We start from the raw sequence: 17,686 nt of genomic DNA, 5'->3' as shown, positions 1-17,686 counted from the left end.
ATCCGGCCTGCGAGTTACCGCCCCCTCGCTCCGGGGCCTCTGCTTCCAGGCCGTTCTTCTCTCTTCGGTTCGGATCCTGCGGATGGTTTTGGCTCTATCTTCATGTAGGACCTACTACCTATCCCGCCCGCCGCGGTGAATTCCACCTGCGGTGCTTTAACTTGTGCAACAGAGACACTGTCCCTGGGAGAGGTGGAAAGGACGGGTTAACCGGAGAGTAGGGACGCGGGTTGGGATCTGCGTGGGTGCCTGTCCTCTGCCCTCCACGGGGTGGTGGGGAACGAGGGAAGGCGAACTTCCGCTCCGAGATTCTGGGGTAAGGGGGAAACGTGCTTTGAGCAGTAAAGCTGAGCAGGTGCACAGTCAAGAAGAGAGGCTGGGAAAAGCAAGGAAGTTTCTTGGAGATGTCTTCTGAACCGCGGATACGTTCCGCTGGGGAAAAGGGCTTGCTTCAGTTTAGTATGCGATCCCTGGAAGTGGAGGTATTCAGGTGCCGAGCAAAGCCCTTTCCTCCGTCTTCCCACTTTATGATCTCTTCCTGTAGCCCATAATTACTTACACTAAAGAGTGTTTTGAAGACTTAGGGTGTTTTACTGGGAGGGCCCTGATTCAGCCAAACAGTATGAAGAGAGAAGTCAGAGAATCCTAGAAATATACTGCTTGAGGGAGCGGTTGGTGTCCTGATTTCTCACCTTCCTCAGGCTGGGCTTCATCGTCAGGCCTCCTCACCAGCTCCTGTCCTTTCTTTTGTGTCCTGGACTCCAGATACCTCGACTCTCAGTACTTTGTGCACAGCCCAGGTAACGTGTTTTGCTCTGACCTCAGTGCCTGGCACTTAATAGATGCTCAAGAAATGTTTGTTAAATGAATAGATGGTGGGAAACACTGGGGTGCCAACCATCCACAGAACATTTCATCAGTGGGTGCCCTCAGGAGGAGAAATCAAAGGGCCATGCAGCCCTCCTGCCTCCCCATTTGAGACCTTTATCATTAAACTTCCATTTCCCCATGCTGGGAAATCTGAGTCCTGCCTGTGCCATCCACAGGCCCAGAGCCATGGCTATCTCCTCTTCTTCCTGGGAACTGCCGCTGGTGGCTGTGTGCCAGGTAACATCAACACCAGACAAGCAGGAGAACTTTAAAACATGCGCCGAGCTTGTTCGAGAGGCTGCCAGACTGGGTGCTTGCCTCGCTTTCCTGCCTGAGGCATTTGACTTCATTGCAAGGGACCCCGCAGAGACACTACGCCTGTCTGAGCCACTGGGTGGGAACCTTTTGGGAGAATATACCCAGCTTGCCAGGTATCGGGGAAAGGGGGAGGGAAAGGTAGTTTCTTTGTTGGGCAGTGTCCCCGAATTGGCAGATAGGAGGGTAGAACGTTGAGAAGAGTTGTCAGTGCTGTCTCCTCCCCTCTGCCTTCCTTCCCCCAGGGAATGTGGACTCTGGCTGTCCTTGGGTGGTTTCCATGAGCGAGGCCAAGACTGGGAGCAGACTCAGAAAATCTACAATTGTCATGTGCTTCTGGACAACAAGGGTGAGACTTCGTAACTTTTTAGCCGTCTCTTTCCAGGCTCTTCTACCGAAACTAACATTCTCCAGAATTGGTTTTCAACTCCGTTTCCTTGGTCAGGAGTTTTCGGGGTGTTTGTGCTTCTGATCCTAGCTTATAAGCTAGCTCCCTGGGACCACAGGAACTAAGTTGGGCTTCTAGAGCACCAGCACTGAGTCTTCCTTCTCTCTCTTCCTCCAGGGTCAGTAGTGGCCACTTACAGGAAGACCCATCTGTGTGATGTGGAGATTCCAGGACAGGGGCCTATGCATGAGAGCAACTCTACCATTCCTGGGCCCAGTCTTGAGTCTCCGGTCAGCACACCAGTAGGCAAGGTGTGAGTTGTGAAAGGATGAGGTGGGGAAGAGAAACAAGAGGGAGAATAGATATACTCGAAGTAATAGAGGATAGAAAGCCCTAAGGAGTGGGGTAGGTGGTGGGTGTGACTAGATGCTATGACAAACAGGACAGGGGTGTTAAGCTGTTTTTCATTCCAGATTGGTCTAGCTATCTGCTATGATATGCGGTTTCCTGAACTCTCTCTGGCATTGGCTCAGGCTGGAGCAGAAATACTTACCTACCCTTCAGCTTTTGGATCTGTTACAGGCCCAGCCCACTGGGAGGTAAGAGGACCCCTGTTCAAAACATAAAGGCCTTCAGGGTGCCTGGGTGGCTCAGTCGGTTGAACATCCTAGTCTTGGTTTCGGCTCAGGTCATGATCTGGGGGTTGTGGAATCAAGCCCTTCGTTGGGCTCTGTGCTCAGCACGGAGACTGCTTGGGATTCTCTCTCCCTCTGCCCCTCCCACTTGTGCTCTCTGTCTCAAATAAACCAATCTTTAAACACACACACACACACATACAAACATACAGGCCTTCTTTTAACTTCATTCTCCTCCCTTGGCCCTACTAGCTGAAGGATTTTCTTTCCCTCTCCACCTAGTGGGAAAATTCATTCCCTAGATTGTTGCCTCTCATTATGTTAAAGAATAATTAACATAGTAAATCATTCCCAGGCAATTATCAGAATGGTCACAGTGAGTAGACTGGCCTGTAATGTTCATCACCTATCAGTTTCCCACTAGACGCTACCTTAAGTGAGCGCACGTTTCCCCATCCCCAGGTGTTGCTGCGGGCCCGGGCCATTGAAACCCAGTGCTACGTAGTGGCTGCAGCACAGTGTGGGCGCCACCACGAGAAGAGAGCCAGCTATGGCCACAGCATGGTGGTGGATCCCTGGGGAACCGTGGTGGCCCGCTGTCCTGAAGGCCCAGGCCTCTGCCTCGCCCGAATCGACCTGCGTTATATGCGGCAGTTGCGCCAACACCTGCCCGTGTTCGAGCACCGCAGGCCTGACCTCTACGGCAGTCTGGGCCGCCCGCGGTCTTAAGACTTTGACTTCTGGGAGTTGAGACTCCCACTGTGAGCTGGCGTGGCTGGGACTTGAAGGCAGGGCCCAGGTGCGGCTCCCCTCACTTGGAGAACCTTGACTTTCTCGATGGAACACAGGCTCAGCTTCTTGGGAAAGAAGAAACTTTCACCTGAGCTCAGATTTCAGCTTCAGAAAGGTGGAATTTTATATAGTCACTGTTTATTTCATGAAAACTGAAGTTATGCTGAGGGCTGAGCAGCACTGGCATTGGAAAAAATATAATCATCATAAAGTCTGTGTCTGGGCATCTCCTTTGGGAGCTGAAAGGGGAGGTGGTGGTGTACCAGCTGGACTAGGCTCCAGCTCTAGGCCTCCTGGCTCATTCGACAAGCCTCCCTACCCAAATAAAAGTGCAACACTCAGTGCATGTCCCAGCCCCGCGCTCCGAAGCTTGGGAGTGGGAGTGGGATAGAGAATGGGGAAGGAAAGAGAAGACAGGAGGTGATACTGAATGACTTCACTTTCACCTGTGATGCCCTTTGCCCAAGCCAGAAGAAAGCCAAGGGGAAAGGGCTGCAGGGTACATGATTTATTTTCACTTGAACATGGAAGGGAAGTCTCACACTCCCCCTTCCCCTTCTCAGGGGGAGTGTATTTTAATCAGCACCCCCTTCTCCGTCCACCCTGTCGGGAGGGGCAACTCGGCTGACCCAGTCCTCCCTTGAAGAGGGTTTGGCAAAGGGGACAAAGGACGGAGCCGCACCCGACAGAGGTCTGAAGCCCTGGAATGGAGGGAACGGGGCAGAGAGGAGCAGCACCAGAGGCCAGGAGAGAGCGGAAAGGGCCACAGCTTCTTTGTTTTTTAAAAATTCTATAATTTGGGAGAGGGTGGTGATTCATTTCCAAAATACACTTCAGAGTCCCACCTTCCACACAGCTCCCTTACTCACAGCCCTTTGGTTTTTCAGACAAAATTGAAGAGCCCTCGTAAAGCCAGAAGCACGGATAACCCCTCGACGCACCCAAAAGCAGTGTTCGCTTCCATCCCTTACAAAGACTACGTTCTGTAGCCTCTGCTTCTCCCTCTACGTTTGTCTTACGGCTCAGTGGCAAGGTGGCTGTAGAGACACATTAGGAGGGTACGCGGGAAAGGGAAACAAGGGGGAGGCCCAGGCACGTGGGTGCAGGGAGGGGTGGGGAACACCACTTCCATTTTCGTCTTTTCCTTTTAAAAAAAAAAAAAAAGGCAGGGGTGTGATTGGTCGGAAGGGCAGAGGACCAACCCCAGAACAGTCCGTGAGCTCCAGAGGCGGGCGGTGGGGACAGTCCCCCGAGGGGTGAGAGGGGACGGTCAGGGCAGCGCCTGCAGCATCAAGTTCCTCAGGAGTTTCTGCCGGCCCAGCTCGTAGTCCTCCTCGTCCACGTTCACCAGCAGCTTGATGGCTTCGTGGCCCACAGCCTGCTTGAGGGAGTCTGTGATAAAGACGCCTTTAAGCGCCTCTAGCAGCGAGCCATTGATGTAGTCGCGCCAGAATGCGTCGAGGTAGGTGAGCTCAGAGAACTTGATGTCACAGATGATGGAGCCCAGGTCCCGAGACTTGAGGATGGTGTTGGCCTGGTTAAAGCGCTCAAACTGGCGCTCAAGTGGGTCCTGCTTGTTAGAGAAGACGTTGCCTTGCAGAGCGGTCTCATGCTGGCAGTACTCAGCCCGCACCCGCAGCCTGATGTCTGTGGGGAAGAGAAGACACGCACGAGTGGTTGCAAGGGGGGCGGAGGGGTGGAAACGAACAGCTGAGCGGTGAAGTTGGGCGCATCGCCTGCCAGCCTTTCTGCCTCTCCCCCAGGACTAGTTCTTTTCTATGTACCCCTGAAATCCTTGCCTGAACGCAAGAGTTTCCCTTAAATGGGCCAAGGCCAGGTCAGATTATCGCCACTGCTCACAAGCAGCACCTTAACTTCTAGGAGATCTTTTCCTAACTAACAGGCACACAAGTCCATTTTAGTACTCGATCATGCTTGGTTCATCCTACAACAAGGATGTTGTAACACCATCCCTTTGATTAGTATTAACTAGAAAGAGCTGAAAGGTACTCCGCCACAAAGACAGAGGAATTCTCTCCCCAGAGACTAACGCATTCAATCCCACCACATCATTCAACCATTCAACATGAGCCCTGCACTGCCCGGTATCTCAGCAGTTCTTTCTGTCTCCCCCTCAGGTCCACTCCGCCTCTAGAACCCTTCAACTTCCTCACCACATGTCTGCTTTTCCTTGGGGTCTGGTGTTACTGACTTCCGGCGTTTTCGTTGGCTCCCAAGTGTGGCTCTCCCTCGAGCTGGCCGCTTGCTACACATCTGAGGGCCCGAAGTGGGGCAGCACACCACAGGATAGTGGGGAGGCACTGATCAGAGAGTAAAAGGGGAAAAAACATCATAGGGTAAAAGCAGAAATGCAAACACGTCCCTTGGAATGAGAAAGGACTCCTTTAGAGTTAGCACCAAAAACCGTATCAATAAAGTGACCTGAAAAGAGGACAAAAGGTGGGGACAATTACAGGACCCAGGTGAAGCATTAACACCTCACCTGATTTTCATAGGGGGCTAGATACTGGGGGGGTTGGGGGGCAGTGAGAGAGACACAGTATCCTTTCATTCAGGCTGGCAAAGCTGGGACAATGAACGGGTTTTCCTCAACAAGGAGGAAAGAGAGAACGCGCACATCTGTGTGTGTCAGGTGGGTGCCCACGATGTCAAACATGCGGTGCAGGTTTTTGTTGTGTTTTTTTTTTTTTTAGATTTATCTATTTATTTGAGAAAAAGAGTGTGTGTGTGCAGGGAGGAGGGGCAGAGGGAGAGGGAGGAAAAGAGAGAAAATCTCCAGCAGACTCCCCGCAGAGCAAGGAGCCCAACACGGGGCTCGATCCCACGACCCCAAGATCATGACCTGAGCCGAAATCAAGAGTCAGATGCTCAACAGACTGAGCCACCCAGGCAGCACACACCCCCACCCCCTCCTTTTTTTAAAGATTTATTTACTTATTAGAGAGAGGAAAAGAGAGGAGGGAGGGAGAGAGAAAGCACATGCAGGAGCACGTGGGGGCGGGGAGCAGAGGGAGAGAAAATCCCAAGCAGACTCTGTGCTGAGCATGGAACCCAACACAGGGCTTGATCCCAGGACCCTAAGATCACAACCTGAGGCAAAACTAAGAGTCGGATGCTCAACCAACTGTGCCATCCAGGCACACCCCCCTTTCTTAAAAGTAAGCTCTATACCCAACGTGGGGCTCGAACTCACAACCCTGAGATCAAGAGTCAGATGCTCGACTGACTGAGCCAGCCAGGTGCCCCTGGTTCCTTCTTTCTTGAATACAAAAATTAGGAGGAGTTAATATTTTCTTACCTGTTTTGGGGGGTTGTGGAGGCCTCGGTTCTGGATCGCTGAGGGCTCTGGGGGTCACATAGCGAATTGACGTCTCCTCCAGATACTTGTCTACAAGATCAGGGCACACTATAGGAGGGGAGGGAGTCATTCAGGAAAAGATCCTCCCCCCCCCATCCCCCTCCAGTGGGCCTCCTAACTGGCCCTGGGCACCCCTAGGGTCAGCGCCTCCTCCCACGTGGACTCCTGCGCTGCTCACCCCGGCCTCCCACGACTCTGCCCAGGCCCCTGTGTCCCCAGCCCCCGTGCACCCTCACCAGCCCGCCGCCTCTTGAGGGTGACGTAGGGCAGCAGGTCATGACGAGTGATGATGCGCAACAGCTGCAGCACCTGGCGGAAGTTACTCTCGTCACAGCGGCCCTGGCGCTCCAGCGCCAGTAAGAAGTCACGTCCGTTCCGGATGAGGCCACGCTCGTGGTCGTCAATCACGTCGACAAAGAGGAAAGAAAGCACGCGCACGTCTCTGTGCGTCAGGTGGGCGCCCACGATGTCGAACATGCGGTGCAGGCTGTAGAGCCCGTGCTCCTGCTCACCGCGCTCCTCCGGCCACAGCTGGCTCGCCCGCCGCTTTCGGCCCGCCATGCTGGGGGCTCAGGTGCGCAGCGCTGCCCACGACCCCCGCTCAGCAGCTGCAGTCCCCACTATGCTGTAGGGACAAGGAAAGAACCCGTGAGCTGCTCGATGGCAAGAACTGGTCTCATTCACTTGTCTGTCCACAGTGCCTAACACAGTGCCTGGCACAGAGGAGTGCTTACTGAGTCTTTATTCAAAAAGTATTCATTGAAAAGTAAAGCCTAGAGCTCTCCACATCCAACAGATGTTGTCCTAAGTCCACACCCTACTGGAGAAATACAGTCACTTCCCCTAAGTGAGAATGTTCTATGCAATTTCAGGGCTGCATATTCAGCAGGAGTTGCTATTAGATGTTACCCCAATTGATTGTTCTCCAGTCCCCAAAATACTGCTTTTGGTCCCTTGTGCTCTCCCTCCCACCCCGCCGACTACCTCACCTCTTAAATGTAGGCAAAACTGAGAAGAAGTAGAGAATTCACTCTTAATATGGAAGCTGCAGCAGATGAACTTACGGACTGACAGTAGGGAACCTGAAAATCTTTAGGTTGAGAACTAGTTTCAATTCTCCCTGTGTCATTAACAAGCCGTGTAGCTGTAAGACCCTATGCGAGTCACTTCACTTCAAAGCCTCACTGCCCCCATCTACAAAACATGAATGAAACTACTCCTCAGACTTGTCAAGGATCCAATTAGAAAATACATGTGAAATTGCTGTGTCAACTAAAGAGATTCAAAGAGATAAGCATCCCTAACCTCTGCAGCCCAGACCCATCCCCCCACATTCCTATCCTCATTTTTCCTACAATCCAACTAAGTTCAAAAGCATAACTGCACAGGTTAATAATATTCACCAAAACTCACGGATTTAAATCAACAAACATTATTAAGCTCCGGCACTGAGCATTCTTCTAATGCTCCTCTGCCAGGTGTACTCCCTTGATGGCCACATACCATGTGGATATACCCCCTTCTGACCTTCCCTCCTGGTTGTCATCTGCCCATCCCCTCAAAACGACTGACAGCAGCCTGACATTCATTCTATAATCTGGTGTTTGATTCACAAAGTTCCACCAGCAAGCTGGGTAATGTCAATGACCAGCCAGTAACCAAGCTTCAAGTCCAGAGGCTTCCATGTCCACTCTAGTCACACATGTGTGCTGCTCCTCCAGACAGTGCCATCCAGTACTGCTCCACCCCTGACCACAGCTCCAATCACTCGAATCATTATAAATTCCATTGAAGCTACTTCTAAATATGTCTTAAATCACCTCATCTTTCCACTGCCCCTGCCCTGGTTCAGGTCCTAATAATCTCTCACCTGGACTATGGTAACACCCTCTTCAAGGGCTCTCCTTACCAACAATCTTAACCTACCTAAATCCATTCCCCACATCCAGGTGAATCAGCTAGCTAAAATGCACAACTGAGGGGCGCTTGGGCGGCGCAGCCGGTTAAGCATCCTACTCTTGGTTTCTGCTCAGGTCTTGATAGCAGAGTCCTGGGATAGGGCCCTGCATCAGGCTCCACGCTCAGCACAGGGTCTGCTTGAGATTTCTCCTCCTACCCCTCCTGCTTGTGCTCACTCTCTCTAAAATAAGTAAATAAAATCTTTAGAAAAATAAATAAAATGCACAACTGACCACATCACTTTTCTGCTTAAGACCTATCTACAGCCTCCTCCTTACCACTCCTTACACAACACACCAAACCTCTGAGATCTGGCCCTGCCTACCTTTCAGACCTCATAACCCACTTTTTATTCTCCTCCATTATCAATTTGGTTATAGCTCAAATACAGCACGCAGTTCATTTCTCTGTCCCTTTCTTCAGCCTACTCCTTTTGCCTGAGTGCCCCTCTCCCTTCACTGTCCCATATATGCCCCATCACCACCCTTTTTCAGATGGCTAAACTCCTACTAATCCTTTAAAAGTCAGCTCAGATAAGATCTTCAAATTCATTCTCCACACCTCCATGCTGGGCTAAGTAGTACTCTTCTGTGCTCCTACGGAACATCGTGCATATTCTCTTTAAACCCCTTATCAAAGTGTACTAAAACTATCTGTGTATTATTATCTTAGTAGACCTTAAACAACTCATGTAGACAGACTAAGTCATATTCATCTTCATATCCCCAGTGCCTAGCAATGGATAGAGACTGGCACATAGTACTCGCAACCTACTGAACTAAACTTAGGACATCATCACAAGCAGTATCAATTAAGAAACTCATACAAGTCTAAGAGAGGACTTCATTAGAAACAGATACACACAACCTAGTTACATGCATACTCTCTAGCTAGCTGCAGGCTCCCCTACGCTGTGCAGAACTTCCCATACCGCAGCACCCTACTCAGCAACAAGATAGGTTGTCCTGACAATTTATACGCCAAGAAACTGAGGCTAAGTTAAGAAAGAGAATAAACGATAAGCTGCTTCAGAAGAGTCAAGCTGATGGGCTCTCAGAAAACTGAAGAGCAAGTACAACCTGGTCCTCTCTTGCTCAATAATCCTAAGAAAGAAGGAGAGACTCCTTCCCTTAAGAAAAGGGGAGGTCCACCCTGGAATCACTTAGCCCCGTATCATGGGTTCTGATACGTGGACAAGAAATATAGCTCATATCTGCTTATGAGAGCCCAGATGCCCCCACCCCACCCCTAACCCCGAGCATGGGAAACAGCTGGGAAAACAGTTACCCAACTATGGACTGGTTTTCTCTGCCTCTTCCTCTCGTTTCACCTGTTGTAGTTACTGGGTACAAAATGGGGGGGCGGGGGGCGGAGGATGAAGGAAAGTAACTCCTTGCTCATAGCAGGCAACATGAGAAAACTGAGCCTTAGACTTCTTGTTCCCTATCCCACCTGTTCCTTTTGGCCAGCTGTTGATTATGAGGATCCCAGAAAAAGCAGATGGGCAGGTTTCACATTCAACCAATCCAAAGAGTAGGTTGCTAGAGAGCTCCCGAATTCAAAGTGTCCTGACTATGAGCCCCTAGAAATGAAGGAATATTGTCTCCACATACCTTCCCACTGGAAAATGAGGCCATAGGAAAGCACTATGGTCCTAATTATGTATCAATGGATGCAATTCTATAATAGGTCTCAGTCCTCTGAGAGTTAACTCTCTAGATATGAGAGAAAAAACAGCCACCTTTAAGTCCTAGATCCCAGGCTGGATCATTCAAAGGGCCAGGAATTATCATAGCTTCCAGGTCAATGGTTCTCAACCAGGGAGGATTCTGCCCCCCAGGGGACATGTGGCAATGTCGGGAGACATTTTAGACTATTATGACTGGAGGGGGCAAGGGACCGCGCTACTGGCCTGCAGTGAATAGAGGCCATGGATGCTTCTAAACATCTTATAATACACAGGACAGCCCCCACAACAAAGAATTATCCAGCCCAAAATGTCAATAATGAGGGATGGCTGGTTAAGCGTCTGCCTTTGGCTTGGGTCATGATCCCAGGGTTTGGGATCAAGCCCTGTGTCCTCTTGGGCTCCCTGCTCAGTGGGGAGTCTGCTTCTCCTTCTCCCTCTGCTTCTCCCCTCTCTCACGTTTACACGCGCACACATGTGCATGCGCTCTCTCAGATAAATAAATAAAATCTTAAAAAAAGGGGCGCCTGGGTGGTTCAGTCGTTAAGCGTCTGCTTTCAGCTTGGGTCATGATCTCAGGATCCTGGGATCGAGCCCCACGTCGGGCTCCCTGCTCCGCGGGAAGCCTGCTTCTCCCTCTCCCACTCCCCCTGCTTGTGTTCCCTCTCTCACTGTGTCTCACTGTGTGCTCTGTCAAATAAATAAATAAAATCTTAAAAAAAAAAAAATAATGCTGAAGCTGAGAAACCCTATTGTAGATGGACCATGATGAAGGGTCAAAAGAAGAGAGACAGCATGTCACTTTCCACCCTAGATCTAGAGAAGGATGCCATTGGGTCCTTCTGACCCAAACCCATCAAACAATATTCCAGAAGAAAAGAAAAGCCAGTCAGACATAGACTTATTTAACTCCTAAGTTCAACGAGCACTAAGGAGTTCCATCCCACTCCAACCCTGGCTTCTCTATCACCTGCTGTTGCCATTCAGGTGAGCAACGAGTGGTGGGGCTATACTCTCCTCTGCCCCATCCCAGGAGGTCGAATGTGACCTCGTTCAATCCGGACCTCTGTGAAGATAAGAGAAATGCCATCCTCTGCAAGACAAACAAAAAGGATCCTGCACTTAATTCTCACAGCCATCTTTAAAGTCCTGAAACTAGACCAGTTGCAGACCCTTCCTTGTTCGACTGCTGATCAGACATTCTGCTTACTCAATGAAGCAAAATGTAGAAGAAGTCTAAGTTTCCCAAGGCCATGTCCTTGAAAGAAATGTCAGGAGGCTGACATGCAGGCTAATAGGCAGCCCCCCCCCCCTTACTTATCTCCTAGGATGGTGAGTTCACTCACTTAGCAATCCAGATGGGGTTCCAAGAATCTAACTTCAGCATTAAAAGAACATGGCCAACTTCCTCTTAAACCAAAATATACTCAGCTTTCTGTGGCAGTGAAGCTTGGGAACACAGCTTAAAATATACAGAGATCCTAGATGAAAGATAATCAGAGTAGTAAGAAGAATGTACCCCCTGTAAACAATAGATTAAAAAGAACTCCTAAGTCCTGAAATATTGCCAGATATCAGGACACAAAACACTCCAAAGAGTCCTGATCCCGCTGGCTGGTTTGGGTCCGTTTGAGAACCTAACATGAGTCCCCCCGTTACAGTTTCCCAATTTTTTTTTTTTAACCCCCAAGAATAATTCTTTATTCCCAGGAATTGCTGCTGCATTTCCTGTAGTTTTTTGTTTGTTTCCTTTAGGGAGGTCCAAACCAGCCAAATGCCAACAGACGGTCTGTATGTATCTACAGAACTGCCTATCAGGTTTCTACTTCCAAGCAGTCTAGTCTCATCCCAACCAGAAATGACATCTGTATTTTTTTGAGGTACTTGATTCTCTCAGAAGTCCGTAGAGGAAAGTCATGTGTAAGAAGTACAGAAAGAGGGGCGCCTGGGTGGCTCAGTCAGTTAAGTGTCTGCCGTTGGCTCAAGTCATGATCTTAGGGTCCTGGAATCGAGCCCCACATTGGGCTCCCTGCACCTGCTTCTCCTTTTCCTCCCTGCTCGTGCTTTCTCTCGCTGCCTCTCTCTAATACATAAATAAAATCTTAGAAAAAAAAAAAAAAGGAAAGAAATACAAAAAGAATGATTTCTTGAAATGAAGATGAAAGTCTAGTTTCATCTCAACAGGGATGGCATGTATATTTTCACAGAACCAGAAGTATTTGACTCTCTCTGAAGCCCTTAGGGAGGAAAGTCATGTGGAAGAAGTAAAAAAGAGTGATGTTTTGAAACTTGGAATGAAAACGACATGGAAAAGCTTCAAGATGACTGAGAGAAAGTAAAGAGCTTTCTTGCTGGTGGGACAAGGAAAATGTAACCAAGTATCTGAAAGTCAGAATTACATAGTATGTTTTCAAAAGGAAGATTCCAGGATCCCTGAACAACTAGAAGGAAGAGTAAGCTAGAGGAAAAGCCTTCCCATGGAAGGTGCCTCAGCAACCCCCCAAGGGTAACATTAGTAGATGTCCCGTTAGAGTATAATGTTCCATATGTAAAACAATGTTTCTCTCGGAGCTGACCAAGAAGACTACATAATAACAAACCAAAGCTGGGGGCTTGCCCCCCAGCACCTAATTTCTGCTCTCTTTTCCTTCCTACCAATCTCCAGTTACCCAGAAAGACAGTGACTGCAACAGATCTTATTCACTCAGCTGTGTAGGTGAAAACTCATTTTCCCTGGCATCTAACCCATTACTGGGCCAACCCCAACACATTTCTCATGCCATTCCCATCCATTCCCTTCCATTGTTCAAAAACAATAAAAAGTTCCAGACTTACCTTTGCAAGAAACTTAATTTCCCAGGTCTCTTCCTAGCACAAGGTTGGAAGCCAGCAGCAAAACAAAAACAAATAAGGGGGGGGGGGGGGGAAAGAGTCAATTTTCAAGCTTTATTTTGAAACATCAAAGGCCCAAAGAGTTAGTCTCAGTTACAAAAATACACAAACACACCTAAAGCCATTTCGATTAAAGTGATCCACTCTGAGCAAAATGAGAGAACTCACCCCAACCAAGTCCCCAGGCTTCCCTCTCTACTAACCAATTCACAAAACAATACCAAATCAAGAATTTCCAGACTCAATGGCTCATGGCAACTTGTGGGAAATTCAACAACTTGTGGGAAAACCAATTATGCTCTGATACCTTCTCACCTGACTCCTCGATTCCTTGAGACCCACCTATTTTGTTACAATATTAACACTGATTTTCAGCTTTAGGGAGAACTGGGGGCGGGGAAATGGTTACAGCCAAAGAAGGCACTTTGTATCACTTCGCTTATCAGACCAGAACTATCCTCCAAATTTTGTCTTCTGCCCTTTCCCTTAGCACACAGTTAGAACAAAATATCCACTGGGGCCGCATTCGCTCAGACATCTACATTTCACCAGGGAACGTTTTCTATATGTGAATACTGACCCCTCCCTCTTAGCACATAAACAGCAAAAGAAAGGTCTGGAAACTAAAGCACTCATTTAATTATCCAGGTTGCCTAGATGCCATCCTGTTTTCTGTTCCCTTTCTCGGACTTCCACAGCCTCCTCCTTGGCATATAGGGGTCCAACTCAGCACGGCTGTTTCCCCAGTCTTAAACTGCTAATTGCTAGAAACTAGAAAAGTCCTTTACTCCTCCTACAGTTTGGCGGCGATGACACTGGCTTCCCCATTTCCCCTTCTTTCAGTAACCAGGAAAAACAAGGGAGCAGTAAGTCAGGGAGCCTTTGGAAAGCAAATCCAGTTGAACCTTCATCCAACCCCAATTCTCTGAACCATTCCCTTCTGCCCTTCCCACCCTATTAAAAGCTAAAGGCCTGGCAATTAGAATTGGTTGCAACTGATGCTGCTTAAGTCTGCTCTCTCTCTTCCTTTCCACGGGGGGGGGGGGGGGTTGGGGGTGAGGGAAACCCCCAACCTCTATCACCCGTGCAGCTCCACTGTCCTATCTACCAGCCCATTCCCCTTCCTCCCAAACTTTCCGCCTAGTCTCTCACTTTCCCCATTACCTCGTCACACCGCCACGCTCTCCATTCCCCCAAAACCTCCGTGCTCTCCTTTTCCACCCAAATTCTCCCCTAGGCCCTTCCCCCTCCCACCTCCAATTTAACACTTTCAAAGCCTCCCCCAAAACGTCTGAAGTCCCCTCCTCATCCTTTCCCACCTCCTCACAACACCGCTCTCAAGAGTCCAGTCCCTCCCACCACATGCCACCAGCCCCTTCCCCTTCGCACCCTCCGCCGCTCCCTCCCGAGCCCACCGCCCTCAATCCGGCGGGATCGCAGCCCCACTCCCACCTCGGCCGCGCCAACACCCCCGGCCCGGCCCGGCCCGGCCCTTGTTTACGCCCCTCCCCGCGCCCACTCCCCCGCCTCGCCCCTGCCCTCTCCCACAGTTGCCACCTCCCCCGCACGCCCCCTCGGCCGCTCCCCTCCCCCACCTCGCAGCGTCCCGTCACCTCCCTCTCTCGAGGTTCTCGGGCTGGACGTCGCCTCCGCCTCCCCCTCCACTTTCCTTCCCCAAGCCCTCCGCGGCCCCGCCCGGCCCCGCCCCGTCCCGCTCGCCTCCCCCTCCCCACTCCGCCGCCCCGCCGCCTCACTCTCGGCTCAGGCTCGGCGTCGCCATGTTGGATCCATCCGCGCCGCCCTCCCGTCCCGTTGCACGCCGCCGCATCCGGGCTCCAGCCGCTGCCGCTGCCGCCGCCGCCGCCGCCGCCGCGGGCGTGGAGGGGGGGGCGGCCTCGTCCTGAGCAGCGCCTCCCGGAACCTGGCCGGTTAGCAGTGGCTTCGAAACCATAGTGAGGCTTGAGCCGGGGTGGCCATGCTAGGTGAGGGCAGCCTGGCAGCGGCATTAACCGGGGCGTGGATAGCTTCACTTTGGGAGGAGAGACTAGAGACTGGTAGCCATCTTGCTTTGGGGCAAGCGGGCACCGCAGGTTCTGCCTGACGGCGGCTTCAGGGCCCTAGCGAGGAGGGAGTGAGGATTGCTTTCTCGAGTGTGAGAACATTGGGGGCGCCAGAGCTGGCTGGTGTCGACTTCAGGACCCATCGAAAGACTGGGACTAGCAGCCATGACTCATAAGGGCGGAATATTGCAAGGGTCGGACTGCCCCGCGAACTTCGGGAAAGGTTCACGATCGGGATTTGACCTTTGCCCTGGACTTCCGGTAAATCCGGACGTTCCGTAAACCTCAGTCCGGAGCTGAAAGCGCTGCCCAGATGCCCCTCGGATTTCATTCTTTGAGCATTTGCCTTTTAAGCACCCGCTTCCTGAAGGAAGTGTCGCCTGAGCCGAATCCTGGACTGGTGGGAAATGGGGCTGGGGGGCCGGGTACGTTCTGGAGCTGTCAGCAGCCTGTTGGTTAAAGGAGAGGTAATAAATGAGGCCCGTGAGAATGGGAGGGACCGATTACGCAAGGCCTTGTGAATTAGTTGATTTTATCCGAAGGGCAACGGATAGGCCTTGAAGAGCATGGCTGAGAAGTGAACAATTGTATTTGCGTTGTTAAAAGATCGCTGGTTGCAATGGGGAGAATGGATAGGAGGGAACGAAGTTAGAGGCCAGAACAATTGGAAAGCTCTTCTCCAGGCAGGAGACGGCGGTGGTCTGACCTAGAGGAGGGAGACTGAGGATGGGAAAGAACATCGGAAATGGGGATGAGGCAGAGATTATTTCCCAGTATTCTGAGTTGGGTAACTGGGGAAAAGTGATGCCATCTTCTCTTTGGTTTGGGGGCAGAGAATGAGTTTAGGTGCCTGTGGATGGATATCCATCCATTAGACAGTTGAACATTAGATCATGTGGGTTGGAAACCCAAAAGTTTGAGGTGTGTGCGCGAGCGAGCGTGTGAATATAGTTAGGTGTTGAAGCCATGGAATTGGATACGGCCTAGAGAGGAGTATCTGCATCTGGAGAATGAGATGAGGGAAGAAAACAGAAAAAGGGACATTGAGAAGGAGCAGACAGAAGGGAAAGAAGTAATCCAGGAGTGAAGTACCAGGGAAACTGGTCAAGGTGTTAAAGGTAACAGATTAGCTAAGGTATGTACTACAATGTGTCCATTGGGTATTGCAAGAGGAAGTCCTTTGGTAGTTTTAGAGGAAGTTGTTTCAGAGATACGGTGGGATAGAAACCAGAGTGAGGTAAACTGACTGACTGGAAACAGACGATGTATAAAGAGTTTTCTTGTGGTGTTGACTGTAAAAAAGAGGCCAGAGGTAGGGTGTAGCATGAGGTGGGATTCCAAAGAAAGGGAAGGACTTTTAGATGCCTGTGGGACAACCAGACCTACCGTACCAATGGCAATTGAATACACAGATCTAAATGTAGGAAAATTAAATGGAAATTATTAAATGAAAAAAAGCATGAGTAGAAGAATACATGTGGCACATTTACACAGGCATTTAAAAATTAACCATGGGGGCGCCTGGGTGGCTCAGTCGGTTAAGTGTCTGCCTTATGTTCAGGTCGTGATCTCAGGGTTCTGGGATCGAATCCCGTGCTCGCTCACTCGCTCTCTTTCTCGTGCCCTCTCAAATAAATAAATAAGATTTTTTTAAAAAGTAACCATGAAGAGTGGGTCTGAGAAGGATGAAATTTCTACTTTTTATTTTAGATCCATCTTTACTGTGTGGATTTGTTCTACTATGTACATATATTACTTTTATAGAAAACTACTTTTTTAAAACTCCAGTGATGTATAGGCCAGAAATTCTGAATCATGAACATTTCAGTGGCAGTTGAAGCCATAGATTTGGGCAAACTCCAGAGAACAGCAGAGGGCTAGGAAGAGTGCTCTGGGGGAATTCCAACATTTGTAGTACACAAAGAAGAGCCCTTGGAGAATCTTTGAAAAGGAACAGCCAATGAGAAAGAATAAAAATTAGGTGATGATTCTTATAGAATCTGAGGGAAGAGAGTATTTTTTTTCCTTTTTTTTTTAACTAATTTATTTATAAATTTATTTGAGAGAGAGAGAGCATGAGCAGGAGGAGGGACAGAGGGAGAGGAAGAAGCAGACTCCTTGCTGAGCACAGAGTCTGATGTGGGGCTCGATCCCAGGACCCTGGGATCGTGACCTGAGCCGAAGGCAGAAGCTTAACTGACTGAGCCACTCAGGTGTCCCTTTTTCTTTTCTTTTCTTTTCTTTCTTTTTTTTTTTAAGATATTATTTATTTATTTGAGAGAGGAATAGGGAGAAGCAGACTCCCCTCTGAGCAGGGAGCCCAATGCCAGCTTTGAGGCTCGATCCCAGGACCCTGGGATCATGACCTGAGCCAAAGGCAGATGCTTAACCTACTGAGCCACCCAGGCGCCCAGGAAGAGAGTGTTTCAGAGTTGTCCCCAGAAAGGCAGCTAACAGGAAAGGTGATTTTAGCTCCAGACCTAATTTTCCTGGAAGCTTGGTACAAAGGTCAAATCCAGATCATGAACCTTCCCCCAGATAATATGTGGAATTTGATCCCTGTGCTGTTCCACCCTTAACGCATCATGGCTGCCAGTCCCCGTCTTTCAAGGGGCCTTGAAGCCCACTCTGGCGCCACCAGTGCTGCCTCTCCCGTTCCCTACTATGGCCCTGAAGCTGCTATCAAGGAAAACCTGGGGGCGACTGGGT

General features: G+C 50.0%; 2 protein-coding genes across 8 annotated transcripts; one reads left to right on the top strand and one right to left on the bottom strand.

The window, feature by feature from the left end:
• Positions 1-23: 23 nt before the first annotated feature.
• NIT1 (nitrilase 1) lies at positions 24-3,214 on the top strand. 4 transcript variants are annotated; one of them, XM_032397187.1, is made up of 7 exons: positions 24-104; positions 766-800; positions 1,047-1,301; positions 1,431-1,534; positions 1,751-1,884; positions 2,047-2,172; positions 2,671-3,214. In XM_032397187.1, exons 3-7 carry the CDS (start codon positions 1,057-1,059, stop codon positions 2,935-2,937), a joined length of 876 nt encoding a protein of 291 aa, XP_032253078.1. In that variant the 5' UTR covers positions 24-104; positions 766-800; positions 1,047-1,056; the 3' UTR covers positions 2,938-3,214. The 4 variants fall into 4 exon arrangements, with proteins under 4 accessions (XP_032253078.1, XP_032253077.1, XP_032253080.1 ...); XM_032397186.1 differs by having other exon boundaries at positions 702-800; XM_032397189.1 differs by lacking the exon at positions 24-104 and adding an exon at positions 172-316.
• DEDD (death effector domain containing) lies at positions 3,122-14,779 on the bottom strand. 4 transcript variants are annotated; one of them, XM_032397182.1, is made up of 6 exons: positions 14,672-14,779; positions 12,861-12,893; positions 6,616-7,004; positions 6,320-6,427; positions 5,175-5,321; positions 3,122-4,647 (listed from the first exon to the last, which is right to left on the bottom strand). In XM_032397182.1, exons 3-6 carry the CDS (start codon positions 6,938-6,940, stop codon positions 4,271-4,273), a joined length of 957 nt encoding a protein of 318 aa, XP_032253073.1. In that variant the 5' UTR covers positions 6,941-7,004; positions 12,861-12,893; positions 14,672-14,779; the 3' UTR covers positions 3,122-4,270. The 4 variants fall into 4 exon arrangements, with proteins under 4 accessions (XP_032253073.1, XP_032253074.1, XP_032253075.1 ...); XM_032397183.1 differs by lacking the exon at positions 14,672-14,779 and adding an exon at positions 14,513-14,596; XM_032397184.1 differs by lacking the exon at positions 14,672-14,779 and adding an exon at positions 14,082-14,100.
• Between the last annotated feature and the right edge of the window lie 2,907 nt (positions 14,780-17,686).

This window comes from Phoca vitulina, unplaced genomic scaffold (assembly GCF_004348235.1).
Source record: "Phoca vitulina isolate PV1807 unplaced genomic scaffold, GSC_HSeal_1.0 scaffold97, whole genome shotgun sequence".
Taxonomy (NCBI): domain Eukaryota; kingdom Metazoa; phylum Chordata; class Mammalia; order Carnivora; family Phocidae; genus Phoca; species Phoca vitulina.
The sequence above is the reverse complement of the archived record's forward strand: the minus strand, read 5'-3'. Positions and strand labels throughout refer to the sequence as shown.